The sequence below is a fragment of the Symphalangus syndactylus genome, chromosome 6, assembly GCF_028878055.3.
Source record: "Symphalangus syndactylus isolate Jambi chromosome 6, NHGRI_mSymSyn1-v2.1_pri, whole genome shotgun sequence".
Lineage (NCBI taxonomy): Eukaryota > Metazoa > Chordata > Mammalia > Primates > Hylobatidae > Symphalangus > Symphalangus syndactylus.
Window position 1 is genome coordinate 136,670,968 of NC_072428.2, and position 20,714 is coordinate 136,691,681.

Genomic DNA, 20,714 nt, shown 5'->3' on the forward strand with positions numbered 1-20,714 from the left:
ATGGAGGACGGGAGGGGTGGGAAAGGGAAGAGAGAGCACAGAAGAAGAGAAAGAAAGGGGAATTAAGAAACAGCATTCGAGACTAGCAAGAGTTCCATAACAAGTACATATCTTTCAAGTTACTTCAACAATACACTAGTTATTTGTACACTATACACTAGATGTTTTAGGCACTGTTATCTCCAGGTAAGTGTTCTTCTTAGGAATTAAGAGTTTATGACTATTCAACATCTCCACCTCTTCTAACTCCTCTTTGACGTCCAACCACTTTCTTTGAGCTACTACAATACATTGGGAACTTTTTTGCCCTCTTAGACACCACATTCCAGAAGTGGTTGTGATGAAAGAGGTATCATTATTAATCCTCGGATCAATAGTGGTTACACATTTCACAAGCCAAGTAAACAAAGTAATAAACTTCCCCAAATTACATTGCTTGATAGACCAAAGAGAAAAAGGGAACTTTTCATCGATCTTTCCACCGTGTTCCTCAAGAAAGACTGACTTTTGCCCTCCTCTTGAGGTTAATCACTACAGTATTCTCTCCACATATATTTCTGCTAAGAAATACATTTTGATTTATATTTCTCCTGATTTTAGATTTTTGCTTTCCTTAAAGTTAACAATAAATTCTATTTTGCTAAAAGTAATGAGATAAATGGGATTAAGCAGCTGTATGTTAATTGCTTGCTTGCTTGCTGAAAGACTGGAGTGCAGCAAATGATAAGTAACTTAAGAAAATTTATTCTGGAGCATTCATTAGAAAAACAGAGGAAATATTCTAAGTTTCACCAATCAATCAGACATTTTCTCACCTGTTACCTCATTGTACTAATTGCCCGTTGACTTTAGTTCACTCAATCACCCTGTTGCTTTTGGTAATACATGGAACTCTGAATGAAATTGGCTATAAAATTTCTTCAAGGTTTGGAACTGTATATCTAACAGGTAACAAAATAATATTTGTTATCCCACAATAACTGAGTATATTGTTGCCCCCAAAATTAACCCACAGCTCTTCCAAAATTTTATGGAATTCTAGGTAAAATAGCAAGATGAATGATATATGACAATAAAGAATATTGTATATTAACACCACAATAGGAAAAAAATAACATATAAAAGACACATTACAAAGAAGGTACAAGTAACTCACTGTTAGTGAACAGATTATCAGGTAGTGGTTTCAAGAGGTACTGCAGACTAGAATCTCCAGGATACACATCCTGAGATGAAAAATAGCATCTAGGAAATTAATTAGGAGTGTTTTGGGGATGAAAACCTGTGGAAGAGAAAGGAATGAAACAGAAATTAGTTACAGGGAGGAGTTTAGGTGAAATGCAGTTTCAATGAAGTCTTTGACCAATCCCTGCAGGGAGCTCTGAGACTGTGAAGACACCTCAGAATTTCCACAGGTTGGGGCAGGGTACTGGCTCTTTATAGCCCCAGGTTGACCCGTCGTTGCATTTGCACAACTCCGTGAAGGTATATCATCTACATGTGCCTCTTTTTAACCCAGGAAATTCCTGAAGAGGAATTACAGCTAAGTACTGCATCACAGAAAAAATATTCTTGTAAAAGTGTGAATTGAAGATATGAGAATAGAGACTGAGAAGTAGTTACATCGTTTGCACATATATTCTGTAGACAGCACCCATATAACCTATGCAAACACATACACTAGATACTTAAATTTTTCCAAATGTTTTGTGAGATATGATTTCGATATAGTGAAAGGTACAGATTTTAAATTTGTATTTTTTTTTCTTTTAGAGATTAATCTTGGGAAGGGATCGACAAACTTCAACCCTCTGTCCAGCTACAAGTTTTTGTTAATAACGCTTCGTTATAACATGGCCACACTCTTCTGTTTATGTACTGCTCTTCATATTATAATAGAATTTGGCAGTTTTAACAGAGGTAGTATGGTCTACAAAGCCAAAAATATTTAGTATTTAACCTTTTACAGAAAATGTTTGCTGACCCTTGATCTAGGGTTTGCTGTTTTCAAATAATACCACTTCATGTGTAAAGTAAGACCACAGCATAACATATTTCCTGTCCAGACTCCTATCCTTTGTACTATTGTAGTCGCATATCTGATTTCCACATTTATAATAAACCCTGTCATTCATCATTACTGTTTGTAAACACTAAATTATCTTTTAATGAAATTCAAAAGCATGAACATATTTTATATGTACTTAACATGTTTAGCATTTTAAGCATTCATTTCTTCATGTAAATATGAGTTTCAAAATGGTAAAACTTCCCTTAAGGTGAAAAATTTATATTTTTATAGTATACACATATGAGTGATGAATTCTCCCGGCTTTTGTCTTGAATATTACATTATTTTTATATTTAAAATATATTTTTGCTGGACATAGAATTTCAGGTTGCCAGCTTTTTTTTTTTGTCTTTCCTTTTCATCATGTCTGATAGGTTGTTTCATTGTCATTTGGCTTGCATTATTTCTGCTGAGAAGTTGTAACCCTGTGAATACCTTTAAGATTTTCTCTTTAGCATTGTCTTTCAGCAAATAATTATAACGTGCCTTATTGTATTTTGCCTTGTATCTATCCTGCCTGGAATTCAACCAACTTCTCACATATCTGAGTTTATATATTTCAACCATTATTTTGCAAACATATTTTATTCCGACCCAATCTCTGTCATCTCTGCTTTTAGTACTCCACTTGCATGATAGCGCAGTTATCAGTGTCTCACAACTTACTAGAATACTGTTTATTTTTTAAGCCTTGTCTTTCCTCTCTGAGCATAATTTAGATGCCTTATATCGCCCTACATTCTGGTGTAATGATGTTTTCCTCTATGTCTCATCTGTTGTTAAGCGCATCCATTAAATTTTCTATTTCAGATGTAATTTTTAGTCCTAAAGTTTCCATTTTGTTCTCGTTTGTTGCTTTTCTCCTTCAACATTTTGCATTCTTTTGTAAATGTTTATATGTTTTATTTTAGATAATAGAATTAATAATTACTGTTTTTAAAATCCTGGTCTGCTAATTTCATCATTTCTGTTATTCTGGGAGTACATTTCTATTGATTTTTTTCTCTCTGGCTCTAAGACATATTTTCCTGCTTGTCCAAATGTCTAGTATATTTTTCAGTTTATATACTTGACATTATGTATGCAATGTTGTTCAGTTTCTAAATGTTTGTGACTTTCCTTAATGGAGTGTCGAGTTTTGTTCAATCAAAAAATTAATTTTTGGTCAGATTTATCTTTTTCAGTAACCTTTGCTCAGGTATGTCCAGACTAGCCCTCATATTAGGACTAAAATATCCCTACTTATAATGCATGACTTTTATGGGATGTCTGCTGAATGCCTGGAGGGATTCAACAAGGTGTCTCAATTTTGTCTAGTCTGAAATCAAATTTTTCCCAGCTCTGTGCAACCGCTGGTTATTGTTGACTTCAGAACTCCCTTTACCTGGTCTTGTGCAGTCTTGATCTGAAAGTACACAGCATAGTGTTGCTTCTGAGTCCAGATTCCAGAGACTCATTCATGACTCCCTTGTAGATTTCTAAAGCACTTTACACAGCTGTGCCCTCTCTGGGACTCTGTCCTGTTAATTCCAGCTTCTTTAGTAGCTTTGAATTGTAATATGTTTCCGTTTCAGTGACACTACTGCACTGCTGAACTCTGTTTGGGATCATCTTCCGTGTACCATGATCCAGAAAGTGAAGCTAGCAGAAAGCCAGGAAGTTGGCAGGGCTCACCTTATTTGTTTATCTTATTTTATGGATCACATTCTGCACTGCCCATTGTCCAGTCCCTAAAACAGTGATTTTTTAAAAGTTTATTTTATTTTATTTTTTGAGATGGAGTCCCACTCTGTCACCCAAACTGGAGTGTAATGGCGCCATCTTGGCTCACTGCAACCTCTGCCTCCCAGGTTCAAGCAATTCTCCTGCCTCAGCCTTCCAAGTAGCTGGGATTACAGGCACCTGCCACCACGTCTGGCTAATTTTTGTATTTTTAGAGGAAACGGGGTTTCAGCATGTTGGCCAGGCTGATCTCGAACTACTGACCTCAGGTGATCCACCTGCCTTGGTCTCCCAAAGTGCTGGGATTACAGGCGTGAGCCACCGCGCCCAGCCAAACAGTTATTTTATATATTTTTTAGTTTTGTAATTTTTAAAAAAGCTATTCTATCATAGTTTTAAGCAAAAATAGGCTATGCAACCATTATTATTTGAATATCTGTGATGATTTATAAAATGATTTTTATTATGAACGTCCTCATAGAATACATTATTTTGCCAGCCTTTAAATTCCTTATTTAAAAAATAGTATGCACATTTTGATATACTGTATATTGGATAATCTATTGAATATTTTTATATCATTTATTCTCTTTAGTAGCTGAACTCACCGTAAAAATTATAGTGCCTCTTAGCACTAACATTATGCCATATTTTCTGTAACTTATTTTGTGTACAACCCTAGCTATTTTAAATATTACTGTAAATTAAGAATATTGATCTATATGAGTGCCATTTTTCTAACAAATGTTTTTACCTTCTTACTGTTTGCTAAGCAATTCTTATATTTTGCCAAAAGAGATTTAACTTTGTTTAGTATCTAATTTTTCTAGAAATATGACTTACAAGACATATTGGCTGTATATCTTCTAAGTGTTAAGTAAACATTCTGCCTGATTTCCTATATACCTCCCTGTACCTCTCAGTGGTACAGGAAATTAATGTAAGATTAGGTTCATTTTAAGAATTGCAAATATTTTTCTACTTAACTTCACAAGAAAAATATATTTTAGAATTGTGTATAATTGCTTGTTTTTAATTTATAATTTATTAAATGGCAAAGTTTACATGGCAGAAAAAAACTGGATAGTTACATACATTTTTCTCATGATTCTAGCTGAAGAGTTTATGGTAAATTGATCAACCCTTAGCCAATTAGACTTTGACATGTACTAATAAGATCTAATTGAGGAATTATGAAGACATTTGCTCAGGAGAAAATGAGCACATAATTACACGATAAAGAGGTTAAAGAATCAATGTTACCAGCTGGAAGAATATTAGTTGAAGTCCCAATGGCATCTATAAAGGATACTTCATAATATATCTGTGAAATGGAGCACTGCCAAGGCCAATTAAGATATGTAGAATATTCCATTGTCAGTTGTACAAGTTCAAATTTAAATATTCATTTTCCCATCTTGCCTCTGCCCATCTTCAGGTGCTGGGGGATGGTCTCCATCAGACAGTGACCATTATCAATGGCTTCAGGTTGACTTTAGCAATCGGAAGCAGATCAGTGCCATTGCAACCCAAGGAAGATATAGCAGCTCAGATTGGGTGACCCAATACCGGATGCTCTACAGCGACACAGGGAGAAATTGGAAACCCTATCATCAAGATGGGAATATCTGGGTAAGTCATTGGCAGGAAAGCAAAGACACAGAATTGGGTTGGAAATACTAGAAAATGGTACAGGATTTACTAAGCATATATAGTTATCAATATTTATCTATTCAAATCATTGAGAAACTATTCATCATTGTTGATGGAAGAAAGTTTCTTCAGGCTATAATTTCTATCCAATGGTTAAAGCAATGATTCTCGATCTGGACTATGAATTTGAATCACCTGAGGAAGTTTTAAAGCACGTAGATGAAAGCCACACCCAGATCAATGAGACCAGAATCACATAAGTTGAAATAATGATGAATGATACTGATAACTTTTCTGAAGACGGCGATCTTCAATTGAAGGAAAATATTGAAATTATGAAGAATATAATTTAGAGAAGTAAGAGCAGTGATAGATGTTAAGAAAAGAAATTGTCCATTTTATAATAGTGTCTTAAACACTTATTACAGATCTATATTCACTTTATTCCTTTATTATGAAAGAAGAGAATAAAGCTTAACCCATTTGTTCTTAAAACGTCTTAACTTAAAAAGTTGTATATTCAATCAAATATTCACCACATAATAATTTGAATAAATTATGTAACAGTAAAATTTAAGTGTTCTATTTTGGTTTAATTATTTTAAAAAGCAGGCATGACCAAAGTCAAGTACTGTCATCAATATTAAACCAGAAGAAGAAGAAGACGAGGAGGAGGAAAGGGAGAGGAGGGAAGGGGAAGGGGAAAAAGAAGGAAGAGCAAAGGATTCACTTTTAAAATCATGTCCTTCACAGTATTAGTCAGAGTGCTGGGTATTTTTAACTTTATAATGAATCACTTTTGTAGACTTTGTATTTTAAAAGTCCCCAATTGTTTTTTCTAAGTAACAAGAGTTTATAATTTCTAGCTAAAGTGGATGTTCATTTCTACGGCAGTATGTGAAATAAGGATATAATTTCCTGATAATAAAAAATGTGTCTACTTAGGTAGAACTTTAGAAATAACTCCTTTCAAGTCATAATTATATAGAAAGAATGTTTGTGTATTAGGATGTATAAGTTACAGAAAGCAAGTAGTGGGAAAAATGCCTCTTTCTAAAATGCATTCATCTCACAATTGAGATAATTCAAATGCTCAGGCATAATTTATAGAAAAGTGATTATCAAGCCTGAATACACAGTAGAATTAGCTAGAGAACTTTAAAAGATATAGACCCTTGTGTTCCAACCCCAGAGACCTGAATTTAGTTGGTCTAAGGTGCAGCCTGGGCTTTGGGATTTTAAAGCTCTGATGGTGATTCTAATGTACAGTGAACACTGAATATCATAGTTTAGACTGGTTTTCAGTCTACAGTTAAGAAGTGGGTGGAGGAAGTATATGCTGAAAAGGAAGAGGAGAACAGAAAATTTGAAAGGAGTTGCTCTTAAAATTTGGCAGAGAGAGAGGGGAAGAGGGAGAAGTAAGGGGGTTGGGTGGGGGGAAGGGGAGGGAGAAATCAAGTGGCCAACCAACCAAACAGCAGACCAACCAACTGAGAGTAAACAGTGAAGGCTTAGATCACAAACTCTTCTAACACCCAAAGCACTCATTATTTTCTAACTTTCTGTGGTTTCTAAACTAAGATAAAATGAGCATGTTGGTAAAATTGCTTGAGGGGTTTACTTTCTGTGATTTCTAAACTAAGATCAAATTAGCATGTTGGTAAAATTACTTGAGGGGTTACAAGTCAGACTCTGAAATACTGTTCTCTGTATCAGAACAGAAATACTGTTCACATTTTTGTATTTGTAAAGTCTTCATCTCAAAATTAAGAGTGTTCAAATCTCCTCTCATAATGTGCCAAGCTGCTAAAATACTTGAACTTTAATGTATCTGTCAAATACTGAACAGTTAAGGACGGCTAAATGCAGAGACATAAGGAAAAAAGGCTAAGGGGGATAAAATTGCTCAGATTGTCTTGAACTCTTTTTTTTTTTTTGAGGCTGAGTTTTGTTCTTGTTGCCCAGGCTGGAGTGCAGTGGTGCGATCTTGGCTCACTGCAACTTCCACCTCCTGGATTCAAGCAATTCTCCTGCCTCAGCCTCCCGAGTAGCTGGGATTATAGGCATCCTGGCTAATTCTTTCTGTATTTTTAGTAGAGACAGGGTTTCACCAGGTTGGTCAGGCTGCTCTTGAATTCCTGACCTCAGGTAATCTACTTGCCTTGGCCTCTCAAAGTGCTGGGATTCCAGGCGTGAGCCACTGCACCTGGCCTTGGACTCTTGATATTACGTAAAATAATAATGGTCAAGTCAGGGAGACAAGGATGTCATGTAGTGAAAAATATCACAAATTATGAAGGTATGCTGGGTCTACTTATAGGGCTCTCCATCTTAAGGTGATAAAGGTGCATTTCTACTGTCTTTTCCCTTTCTGGTGTTCACTTTGTTTCTTCTTTTCAAATATTGTGTTTCTTATTAAAAATCAATATGCTACTTGATGAGTGATTATTAGTAGTGAGCTAATTATAGAATTTTAAAAATCAAAACAAGTTGGAGACTATGTTAGTCTGTTCTTGCACTGCTGTTAAGAAATACCTGAGACTGGGTAATTTACAAAGAAAAGAGTTTTGACTGACTCACCGTTCCGCAGGCTGTATAGGAAGCATGGCTTTGGAGGCCTCAGGAAACTTACTACCGCGGCAGAAGGCAAAGGGGAGGCAGGCATGGAGCAGGAGGAAGAGAGAGACGGGGATGTCCCACACTTTTTTTTTTGAGACAGAGTCTCGCTCTTTCGCCCAGGCTGGAGTGCAGTGACGCGATCTCGGCTCACTGCAAGCTCCGCCTCCTGGGTTCACGCCATTCTCCTGCCTCAGCCTCCCAAGTAGCTGGGACCACAGGTGCCCACTACCATGCCCAGCTAATTTTTTGTATTTTTAATAGAGACGGGGTTTCGCCGAGTTAGCCAGGATGGTCTCTATCTCCTGACCTTGTGATCCGCCTGCCTCGGCCTCCCAAAGCGCTGGGATTACAGGAGTGAGCCACCGCACCCGGCCTGTCCCACACTTTTAAACAACCAGATCTCCTGGGAATTCACTCACTATCAGGAGATCAGCAAGGGGGAAGTCCACCCCCATGATCCAATCACCTACTATCAGGCCCCTCTTCCAACACTGGGGATTACAATTTGATATGAGATTTTGGTGGGGACACAGACCCAAACCAAATCAGAGACACAATCGAAATATTGCAAAATATATTTAAGTACCAATAAGCCTGCAACATAATGATTACATTATTTAATAATCTATGACAGAAGTGTTTTAATCCTTACTAATGCAGAAAAAAAGAGTCCAATCCTTTGATGTATTCTAAAAGAGATAAAGTTCGTTGACTTCTAAAAATTCTTGAATATTTTAGGGCTATGTCTTATCATTCATTAAGTGATTAAAATTTAGCATTTACAAATTTCAACAAAAAGTACTCTTGGGGATTAAGTTTATTAAAAATGGTATCAAATACTAGAATTTTTTAATCCACTACTACTTAACATTATGGATACTGGACTTGAAGAGAATTCTGATATGGAGAAGATTGGATGGCTTTTTGATGGAAAACACCTTATAAGATGTAAAATTTTATATACTTTTGAAATTGTTTTTACTATCCATTTTATAATGATTGTTTACCTGAGAAATATAGAAGATAATGTAGGCCGGGCGTGGTGGCTCACGCTTGTAATCCCAGCACTTTGGGAGGCCGAGGCGGGCGGATCACGAGGTCAGGAGATCGAGACCACGGTGAAACCCCGTCTCTACTAAAAAATACAAAAAATTAGCCGGGCGCGGTGGCGGGCGCCTGTAGTCCCAGCTACTCGGAGGCTGAGGCAGGAGAATGGCGTGAACCCGGGAGGCGGAGCTTGCAGTGAGCCGAGATTGCGCCACTGCACTCCAGCCCGGGCGACAGAGCGAGACTCTGTCTCAAAAAAAAAAAAAAAAAAAAAAAAAGAAGATAATGTATATTCAATCACATGAATATAATTTTAAACAAATGTCCATGGTTATGTTTTTTCTGATTGTTGGGGAAACGGGCAGCATGAGTAATTTTTTATAGTATTCCTATTAAATGTTCATGTGGACATTCTGAGTTATTTTATCACTATTGGATAATATATTAAAATAAGCAAAGAACAAGTCAAATATAAGCGAATTATGACAGTTTCACAAGGTTTTAGAGTCATGAATCTTGCCTCGGAATGACAGTGGCTCCTGAAAAGATACCTAAAGAATGGTTTATCTGAATATTTAATTTTCAAAGATCTGAGTTTCTAAATGGGCTTAACTAGTCAAACCTTCCACTTCTCTTTGATGATACTAAGCATAATGGAATTCTTTATACTTTATCTACAATATAATTTCCTTCTATTTAGAACCTCTTTTCCAACGTAAAAGGTAAATAAAATTGCCCAAAAAATCATTACATCTACGTACTCCACCAACTCTAATTTGCATGATTATCTTGAGATGTTTTCAAGTTGCCTAAGTATAATCTGTTAGAGAGAGAGAGGAAGTATTCTGTATAAGCATTTTGTATCAGAAGTCCATTAAACATTATATTAAATAAGAATTCTAGCAGGCTTTTGCTAAGAGGCCTGTTTTGCTTGGGAAATTCAATTACTGGATTTTGAATGCAGATATTCAGAGCCAAAATAGGAAACTGGAGTAATAGCAGTGGATGCCTTCTTTACCCACCACTATGATTTTGTAGGATAGTAATGTACTACAAATTTACCAGTCATATGAACACAGTTTTTGTTTTTCCTTAAAAAACACTTCCTAATCATGAAAACATGCTTGTATATCCTCAGTTATTTTTAAAAACAGTTTTGATCCATTTTGTTAATTTTAAGTAGGTGTTAGACTAAAATTTGTTACCACGGCATCTATTAAATGGAGAATTCTACAGAACAGAACTGTTTTATCATATTTAAATTATATGATTAGATACTTATCAAGAATATAGGGATAAATAAGTTCATATTCTCTAAGAAATATTAAATAGATTACTTATTTTCAAAACCTAGGTCTCTTTGTCACATATATGCTTTTCCCATGTACAAATGCATACACATAAAGCTTCATTGTTTCAATAAATTTAAAACATTTCAAAAATCTAGAAGGCAAATACAATAATTAGCAGTTTCATTTATGAAACATTTGGATTTTCTGAATATCAAGGCATAAGCTGGACCACATATTTGCTACTTTCTTTTTAATTACATATTCCATCAACCAGTATTTATAAAATAAAAGTTCTCAAAAACATCCTTTTGGGTTAGCCTATAATTAGTCATTGGGCAAGTGAAAGCCAAGATATAGAGTTGAAAGGTCTAAATTCATGTACCTTGCTTCATTTGTTTGTTTTATAAACTTGGAGATCTGACTTTATTTCTGTGTTCCTGAAATCCTAATCTGAGAAGTGGATATAATTCCTATTGAGATATTTAAGTGAGATTGTGTAAGTAAAGAAATTTTTCAAGCTATAAAGATTAGAAACATGTGTGTCATCAGTTCTCAATTTTAGAAGCATTCTCCAAATCTAGTTTAGTATGTTTTTTCAGTGAGAATAGTCAGTAATGACAATTTTCAGAATTTTTAGTCACCCTCTATGCTTTTCAGATTCACTTTACCTCTTTTTACTCTTATTCATGATTGAAAATATCTGATAATATTGTAGATTAAGGAAATGTTACTTAAAGTTGGAGGTAGAATGTGTGCAAATCTGTCATAATTTCTGATTAACAAATGGTAAATACATGTTTAGATAGTGCAGTGCAGGCTGGGTCAGTGAGGCATGACTGGTAGACCTAGCTCTGTGCCAGGTGCCATTGCAGTGCTTGTAACAAATTATCTGTTACCATCATGATGGCCTTGTGTCCAATGAGCCATTTAAGGGGACACTGTTTAAAAATGAATGGATTGTTCTGTCCTATCTTTTCAACCATTTGTTATAGTGGTTGCGCTAATTTTCCAAATCACTTAAAAATCTGTTCCCAGTATAAATATAAAACATAAATGCCATTGTGTTACAGTTCAATGGTGTACTTAGATTCTTTCAAAATATCTAGAATTTTGTCTGCATACGAAAGTCAGGATGACAACCATCCTGTCGCCTGCCCCTACATCTTCCATCGGATAATAACTTCTCCTTCACTTAGGACCTGAATGTGATTCTTTTCCCCAATAGACGAGTATTACCCTTGCTTCTTTATGTAAACATCTGCATTCTTGCTGCCATCAGTTATTTGGGTAAAGGATCAGGCAGACATATTCAAAATAATTTTATAGATAGCTTATTGAGAAATAAAACACATCAGAATAATCTGCATCAAACACTTTCTAAAATTATCTTTGATATAAATGGGGTAAAAATCTTCAGGACTTGTATGGAAAAAAACAATTTCCAAGGTGATTTCAGAATAAGCTTCTTATTTCTGTGAAATAGATTTTTCTGTTTATACTCCTCTTAGGCTGGATAATATTTTTAAAGTCTCATGAATTTTAATAAGTTGAGTGGATATTCCAGATCCTTTTGCATATACCGTAATGCCTCTACTAGTGAATTATGATCACCTTTCTAAATACACATTTGTATGGTGAGATTCTCATTTTAAAAGGTCATGAGGTTTCTTGGGACAATTTATGAGACTCAATATTGTACATAAATAGAACTGTTCTAACAAATATGGTTATGCGTTTAACATTTTTCTAAAATTTGGAAGATAAAAATAAGATGCTGTTGATAATATTGAATATATTATTGGCATATATTATTAGATAAAGGAAAATGTTATAATCTCATAAGATTTCTTACAGGCTGTAAAATAGCAGTATATAGTTCTTCACAGTATAACGTATTTTTCGTCTATGAGATAAAATAGGATATATGTAATTATTCTTCTAATTTTTAAAGTATCCCTGAAACAAGATTTGTTGTCAGTTATACTAATATTTTCAGGTGTTTTATTTTACACTGAACTCAATGCTAATTTTTTTTGTCATGTCAAGGTTGGATTTAGGTTACATGAGGCTAAATAACTCCATATAAATACACATTTATATAATGTGTTGATAAATGGGTACCTACAAATAATTTGAATAAGATGTCAGTTCCTTTTCTTAAGATGTATGTTTCTACTCTGCTCAAGTGGTAACTTAGAGGAATACTAGTATGCTTATTTTGGGAAATTTAGGGCACAGTAAATCATGCTTCTTATGTGTCTGAAGACTCCTGAGAGGCTGTGAAATGAGTAATGCAATGTTACACGCTGGAGTCAGTCCACCTAGGCCAGTTACACAATTTTGGTAACATAGATCTGTGTATCTTCATTGCAGATTCTTTAAGCTTTCTGTGCCTAAAGTTCCTGATCTGTAAAATGGGTCTAGTCACTTACCCTAATCGTATTTACCTCAATGGAGGTTGTAGTTATTAAGTGAAAAAGTCAAACAAAGGGTTTAGAGCAATGTCTGGAACATATTAATCACTCAATTATTTTATACATTTGTGATTTCTAGGTGCATTAACATAGTATATTGGCTCTTTTCTTGAAAATTTAAAATAGCCTGTTACTTCCACTTTATAATAACATTTTTCTATTAGTGTATTGGTGTGTGTACTGTATTACATACATCTGTGCTTCCCAGCCTGAAATGACGAATGACTCATTTGTAAGTATAATTGAGAATGCTAATTTATGCCATTCAAATCATGGGCCTACTTATTATCACATCGAGTCCTATGCCTTGTCATATGAATTGTACCTGGAAAGTTTTTTCAGATATATATTTTTTAATGAAACTTCAGTGAAAATATGACTAGGATGTTTTCATTAGACTTAGTTTAATAAATTCATTTGATAAAGTGCATTAACGTTGGAAAGAAATAAGCCATTTTTGTCTACAGTACTTCTCTATGTCTTCTTAGGCCAACTGAAAATGGTAGGATAAGCAGACTTGAAAGTAGGCTTGTAAGTATTAACTAAAACAGTTTATGCTGGTTAGCCATGAAAGGAGAAACCAGCTGCACCGGGAACATCCAGGAGCTTGTCCGAGATGTAGAATCTCAGAGGCCTAACCCATATCTACTGATCAGAATCTACAGTTTAGCAAGACTCACAAGTGATTCATATATACCTCCAAGATAGAGCCTGTTGCTTTTGATATTTGAAGAACTCTCATGAGAAAGAGGAATGAGCATCAGCATTTGTGTTTCCAAACCGGAAGGCAGAATTAGAATAACTAGAATTTACAGTGCAAATTGCAGACAGATTTATCGTGAAAAAAGAGTGAGCTTTGATAAATAGGCACTCACTGAGCACCTACTACTTATTGAAGCTAGGGATAAACAGACCAAAACACAAGCATAATTACTGTCTTCTAGGGGTGAATAAACTAGTGATAAGGCTAAACATATACATTTATAAGTATATTGTATGACTGTTCAAATAGAGAGGTGCTTGCCTAGGTTGTTTTGGGAACACTAAGAAAGCTGTGTTATTCAGAGTAGTTGGGTCCAGCAAAGGCTTCTTGAGGAGCTACCTACTATTGGCTAAGTAGGTAAGGAGTTGGTCACTCAGAGAAGAGGGGCAGGAAGTCATTCCAAGCAGATGATTCTTCTGCTGAAATAGGTAGGAATGGAGAGTGGGATTCCATAAATAACTGTGTTTTTCCTGACTTTCTGACATGCAACACAATAAAAAGCTGACCTTTATTTACTTATTTAGAGACAGATCTCGCTCTGTTGCCCAGGCTGGAGTGCAGTAGAGCGATTTCAGCTCACTGCAACCTCTGCCTCCCAAGTTCATGCGATTCTCCTGCTTCAGCCTCTCGAGTAGCTGGGATAACAGGCACGCACCACCATCCCTGGCTAATGTTTGTATTTTTAGTAGAGACATAGAGGCGGGGTTTCACCATGTTGGCCAGGCTGGTCTTGAACTCCTGGCCTCAAGTGATGCACCCACCTAGGCCTCCCAAAGTGCTGGGATTACAGAGGTGAGCCACTGCACCCAGCGAAAAGCTGACTTTTTAAAATGACTCTGAAATTATATCCTGTGAATCAGTAATGCTTAATTTATATAATGTAAATATCTAATTTTGGAAGAACTTTGGAGTTTATGTAGTCTCCTAGGACACACATTTTTATCTCTGTGCCATTTATCATATAGAGCTCACTGCAGAGCACAAAACAGATGTTTATGAGTTTACAACTGAATTGAAGTATCTCATTCTGTAGATGAATAAGCTGAGGCTGAGAACCATGATGCCACTTAAATTGGAATCTTGAATCCAGGTATACTGACCTCACTACTCAATATGGAGCCGAATACTTATTCTGGTTCAGCAAGAAGTTCCATTACTATAATGAACCCCTGCTCATTTTGACTAATTGAACATGCTATTGAATCATACACGATATTTATAGAACAAGATAGCATGGGCTCTGGACCAGACCTCAAATATCTAAACTCTGCTCCAATACTTTCTCACGGTGTGTATTTAACTATGTTAAGCAACCTTCTATGGGCCTTAGTTGCCTTAGGTGTAAAAGCGATATAATTGTATTTACCTTATGGGATTTTTGTGAGAAATAAATTAATCAGAAATAAATTGTTTGGAACAGTGCCCCATAAATATAATCTCTTCTTATCTTCCTCTTGTTTCACTTTCTCCTATTTATCAGTATTATTATGAATGTTATAATTAATGTTTATAGAATACTATATTAAAAGTGATATAAAGAATGCAAGTAAGTAGTTAATAATAGGTCTAGCCTCGAGAATAATATATTTTAATTGCAAGGACAGCAAAAATCACTACAATAACTTGAAACAAAAGCCCGGGTCGTCTTGCACAGCTTTCAGGTTGCTTATGCCCCTGGACACCGTGAAGATACCCATTCTATGTGTTTCACTTATGCATACTGTTTTCCAGGTAGCTAATTTAGTCAATGTTGACTGTGGGAGAGAACTACTAGAATGTTAACACGTCTCGGCAAATAAATTTGGTTTGCTTGAGTTGACTAGCTTAATTATAGGCTGCAGTGAAATGATCATTCTGGCAAAAAGATACCGTGCTGACAGGCTGTCTGAAATGTTCATTCACCATCCATGCCTTTTCAGGAGTCTAGAGCAAGAGTAGAGAATAGACTCTGGCTTCTAGAAAAAATTCTGTCCGTTTCCAAATGGAAATAATGTTTGAGATAAGTATCTGCATTTCTCCGATGAACTTCACCAATATATTTTGATGAGACAGTGAATGAGCCTATTGTAATTGCCATTTAAATGCTTTATAATGATATTAATATGCAGCTTGGAAGATGTCTGTGAAAACTCCTGTGATTTAGCAGAGAAATTCAGAAAACTTCAGCTGCACAAATTAATAAATAATGACAGCCAACCAACATTTATTGGGGGTTCCTTAAGTGTTTAATGTGCTTTATATCATTTAATCTTCAAAACAACTAATATGTGAGGATATAGATTATTATTTTTATGATTAAGCCCTATTTTTGGCTGCAGAAATTGAGGATTAGAGAAAGTACAACTTTCCCTGGGGCACACAGTGAGACTGGGTAATGGATGTGTTAACTAACTTATTATGATAATCATGTCACAATATATCCCTATATGAAAGCAAAAAAAAAATTGTAATGGTCGAATAAATATCACATTTCCTGTTTTTAAGGAACATATCCCCAAAATAAAATAAAAATAAAAAAAACTAAACTAAACTAAACTAATCAAACAGTGGAGCTAGGATAGGAAACCAGAGCTGCCTAACTAACCAGCCTGTGTTCCTTACCACTATGGCTCCGGTCAGCTGTTCCTTTCACAGGCAATGTGAAACTTAGTGATCTCTGCATTTAAACTGTAATATAGTGCTTGTATATAAGATGTTGGTATTTTATTTTATTTTATTTATTTTTTATGTTTATTTTTTTGAAACAGAGTCTTGCTCTGTCACCCAGGCTGGTGTGCATTTTTCCAATCTCTGCTCACTGCAACCTCCACCTCCCAAGTTCAAGCGATTCTCCTGCCTCAGCCTCCTGAGTAGCTGGGATTACGGGCACCTGCCACCACGCCGGCTAATTTTTGTATGTTTACTAGAGGTCGGATTTTGCCATGTCAGCTAGGCTGGTCTCGAACTCCTGACCTCTGGTGATCCACCAGCCTCGGCCTCCCAGAGTGCTGGAATTACAGGCATGAGCCACTGCACCTGGCCTTTTTTCTAATTTTCAATACAAAAATTGAGGCTCGGGATCTTACCTAAGATCACAGAGCTTAAAAGGTAGAAGATCTTGGTCTTTAATGCTATTGTTGGTGTTGCTGTTCTCAATTTTTAAAGAAAGCACTATCTACCTACTATATTAGTTTGCTAGGGCTGCCATCATAAAGTACCATAAACTGGGTGGCTCAAACAACAGAAATTTACTCTCTCACAGTTCTGGAGTCCAGAAGTCCAATATCAAGGGGTTGGCAGTGTTGGCTCCTCCTCTGAGGGAGGTGACGGAACAGCCTGCTCCAGGACTCATTCCTTGGCTTGCAGGTGGTCATCTTCTCCCTGTGTTGCTTTATATGATCTTTCTTCTGTATGTGTGTGTGTGTGTGTGTGTGTGTGTGTGTGTGTATGTTTTGATGGTATTGCTCTGTCACCCAGGCTAGAGTGCAGTGATGTGATCATAGCTTACTGCAAGGTCTAACTCCTGAGCCCATGGATCCTCAGTCTCAGCCTTCTGAGTAGCTGGACTACAGGTGCATGTCACCGTGCCCAGATAATTTTAATTTTTTTATTTTTGTAGTGATGGGTCTCACTTTGTTGTCCAGGTGGGTCTTGAACTCCTGAGCTCAAGCAGTCCTCCCACCTCAGCCTCCCAAAGTGTTAGGATTATAGGCATGAGTCACTGTGGCTGGCCTTGTTTTTCATTTTATATGGCATTCATTTTACAAAAAATTTATTTGTTTAGAATCCACTTTACTCTTGTATGACCTCATATTAACTATATATGCAAAGACCCTGTTTCCAAATACGGTAACATTCTGAGACATTGGGGGTTGGAACATGAACATATGAATTTTGGGGGGACAAAATTAAATTTATAACAACTAGTAGGCAAGCACTTTGTAAAGCTATGACATTAAAAGTTGTTTGCTATCACTGGGGTATTGATAGGGTTGTGTCTGGTAAGCAAGAATGAGGATGATGTTGTAAGAAAGACAATGTCTTCTAAGAAGAGTTGTGAATTAACCTTCATTAACTCAGAAAATATGCTTGAATCAAACGACTACTTATATATGACTCTCTGCAACCATTTATTTACATTCAAAACTCCAAGGAAACATTTACAGAATTATTCTATCCTAGATAGCAAATGAACCGAAGACACTTTAAGAATCAATCTCCCACCCCATCCCCAAAGAAATGTTTGGCCTTAAAAATCATGTCCTAGTTTCAAACTCCACACAGTGGTTTATTCTGCATTAGGCACCATTTAACACTATCAACATCATGCAATTCTTTGAGATATAGTATTTATTAAAAACTGGATTCCAGCAAACATGCATTCTAAATAATGATGGATAATTTTTCTATCAGCAAAGAAAAGAGCTCTCCCACAGCTAAAACAGCTTTCCCCAATTAAATCTTGAGGTTGAATTGCTAATTTTATTTGGATTATGCTAGTATCTGCTTGAAAATGGCAGGTTTCATTAGTTCTCCCAGTATTCTTCAGAGAAGGTTAAGAAACACATTCCCTCCACTTCAGATATGAAAACTGAGTTGCCCAGGGCGAAGTCGTTGTTTATCTTATGCACTTCGCAAGCACAATTGTTCATTCTATATGCACAGTGACTGTCTCGTTTGTGTATTTTTCAGCTTTGTTACAGTATACAAATTGGAAAATAGAGCTGTATATGACAGCCTAGAGCAAGAGAAAAAGACTGTGAATTTATCATAAAGTCATTCAGGCTCTTTACATTCAGCCTGGAACAAACAAGTATTTGATAAAAGAAACCAAACCAATACAAAAGAAACGTCCAGTCCCTTTGAAAAGATTTTGTGATTATGACATAGCAGGAATATCCAATGAGTTTTTCACATGATATGTTCAATAAAAAGGTATGATTATATATCTTTAATATGACAGTTTTTTCTTGAAATATTAATAGAAGTATTGCACTTTAGCTTTACTTAGTATAAACAGGAATGCCAATGATGTGGGTTTCAAATTTTAAAATCAAAACCAAAATATCATTATTCAGGTATATTTTATGTTAGGATTTGAGATAACTGATGGTGAAATAAGACACAGGCACATGTACACACACACTCTCTCAACACTTACTACACACTAACTATTAATCTGCCCCCAAATAATATCAAATCTATGGATATTTAATGGAATTTAACCTATTTCTTAGCTTATTCAATTGTAGTGCAGAGATGTTTGGCATTTTTACTAAAATCAAGTATCATTGCCAATAGTAATCACCATACACTGAGTACATACCTGGTAAGCACTTTTTGTGTCAATTACTGTAACAAGATCCTGAGAGGTAAGAGACCAGGCTTTTTCCTTGGCTTTATGTCCCACTAGTCTTTGCTTTCTCTATTATACCACATTTAAGAAGATATCATAGTTTTTGATTATAGGTGAGTCGTCTGAGGGGTTTATTTTGTCCTGTTAAATGTTGGCTCTCATCAGCTAGGAAAGTGCCTTGACTGTTGAATGTACTTAGTAAGTACTTGTTAACAGATCTACCAAATTGTGGAATTTAGTGAACACTGAAATATGCAGCTATAATTAGGTTTACAATTTATAAACAAAAATGTTTATTATCTTAATTTATATTTAATAATATTGAGAAATACTGCATGTACGTACATCTATTAGAAGTCAAACTGTCCAAAATGGCATGTGTGGGAGCACATGAAAAGCTTAGGATTTCTATAGGAGAGAAAACAACAGAGTTTGCAGCAGCAGGGAGATGAGAAGGAGGCTGGGAATACTGGCTGTAGCAGCAAAGCTTATCCTCCCTTCAGACCTGGAGGCAGCTTGATGCTGCTGAGCGTAATGGCAAGGGACTGGTGCCAAAGGCATGGATGTGTGGCAATCTCCAATCCAAGCTGGACCTGGGTCCATGCGGATAGTAATCCAGATAGTGGTTTCCTCTGTTGAAGGGTCATGGCTAGAAGAGGATACAAAGAAGTTTTAGAAGTGTTGATAATTCTTTGTTTCTTGACTTAAGTGCTTCTTACACTTGTGCAAATGCATCAAGCTGTATGTTTATGTGTGCTTTTTTCCTATGTGTATTAAAATTCAGTGACAAATTGTAAAAACAAATTAATCAGACTTGGAATCAAGGTACACCTCTGATGGAACAGGAATGAAAGAAACCAGGAGCTATTACTGGAATAGCTCCCTAATACCAAAGATAACTGTGGGAGAAAACCAGTGAGCCAGGTGAAAGGGTAACCAGGGAGCTTAGCAAAGGGTCTTTGCAACATATAGGGACATTATGTTACTCTTTATGTAAATTCAGCATGATATGAGTACACAGGAATCTACTCACACTTAATACATAGATACTTAGTATAGCACATAGTATTATTTGCTGATGAAGAGGGTATTTCTAAAGAAATATGTCTGGCTGTCATTGCCTCTGGTTTGAAAAGAAATGAATACATATGAAACAGGCATCATTGTGTGCAGTTGGCATGCACAGGGACTGACAGGTAAACCAAGCTGTGGCTACTCCTACTTGCTTTTGATTTTTGTGTTTGTTAGCATTATTGTTGTTGCTGTTGTTCTATTTGCAGGATGAATGCCTAAATTTATTAATCTTATTTTTGTATTATAATTGCCATCTATGTACAATTGATGCTAACAGAGTAAATTTCCATGTCTACAATATCTACCAATTAAAATTGAGAAAATATAGAAACAGGCAAAAACATGAAAAGGAAATTCAAACAAAATATACAAAATTGTGTTTACATGCATACAAATGTAAAATGAAAAGAGAAATACAAATTAATCCTCTATGAGGATACTATATCTCACCAATCAGGTTGGCAAAGACCTAAAAGGTTGATTATACACTCTTTTGACAAGAATTTAGGGAAACAGCATTCTCATACACTCCTGATGAGCATGCCCAGTAGAACAATAGCTATAGAGGGGGATTGGCAATACCCAGCAGAACTAAAAATGCATTTATTCTTCAACCCAACCATCTTAATACTAGGAATTTACTCTAATGATACAGCTCCAATAA

At 35.9% G+C, this 20,714-nt stretch overlaps 1 protein-coding gene across 2 annotated transcripts in view; it reads left to right on the plus strand.

Annotated features, from left to right (window-relative positions):
- Positions 1-20,714, plus strand: part of CNTNAP2 (contactin associated protein 2) — a 2,323,962-nt gene that overhangs the window by 740,890 nt on the left and 1,562,358 nt on the right. For both annotated transcript variants that reach the window (XM_063641685.1, XM_063641684.1), the window contains exon 3: positions 5,232-5,425. In XM_063641685.1, the coding sequence (XP_063497755.1) occupies positions 5,232-5,425 (194 nt within the window). The remainder of the gene's footprint in view (positions 1-5,231; positions 5,426-20,714) is intronic.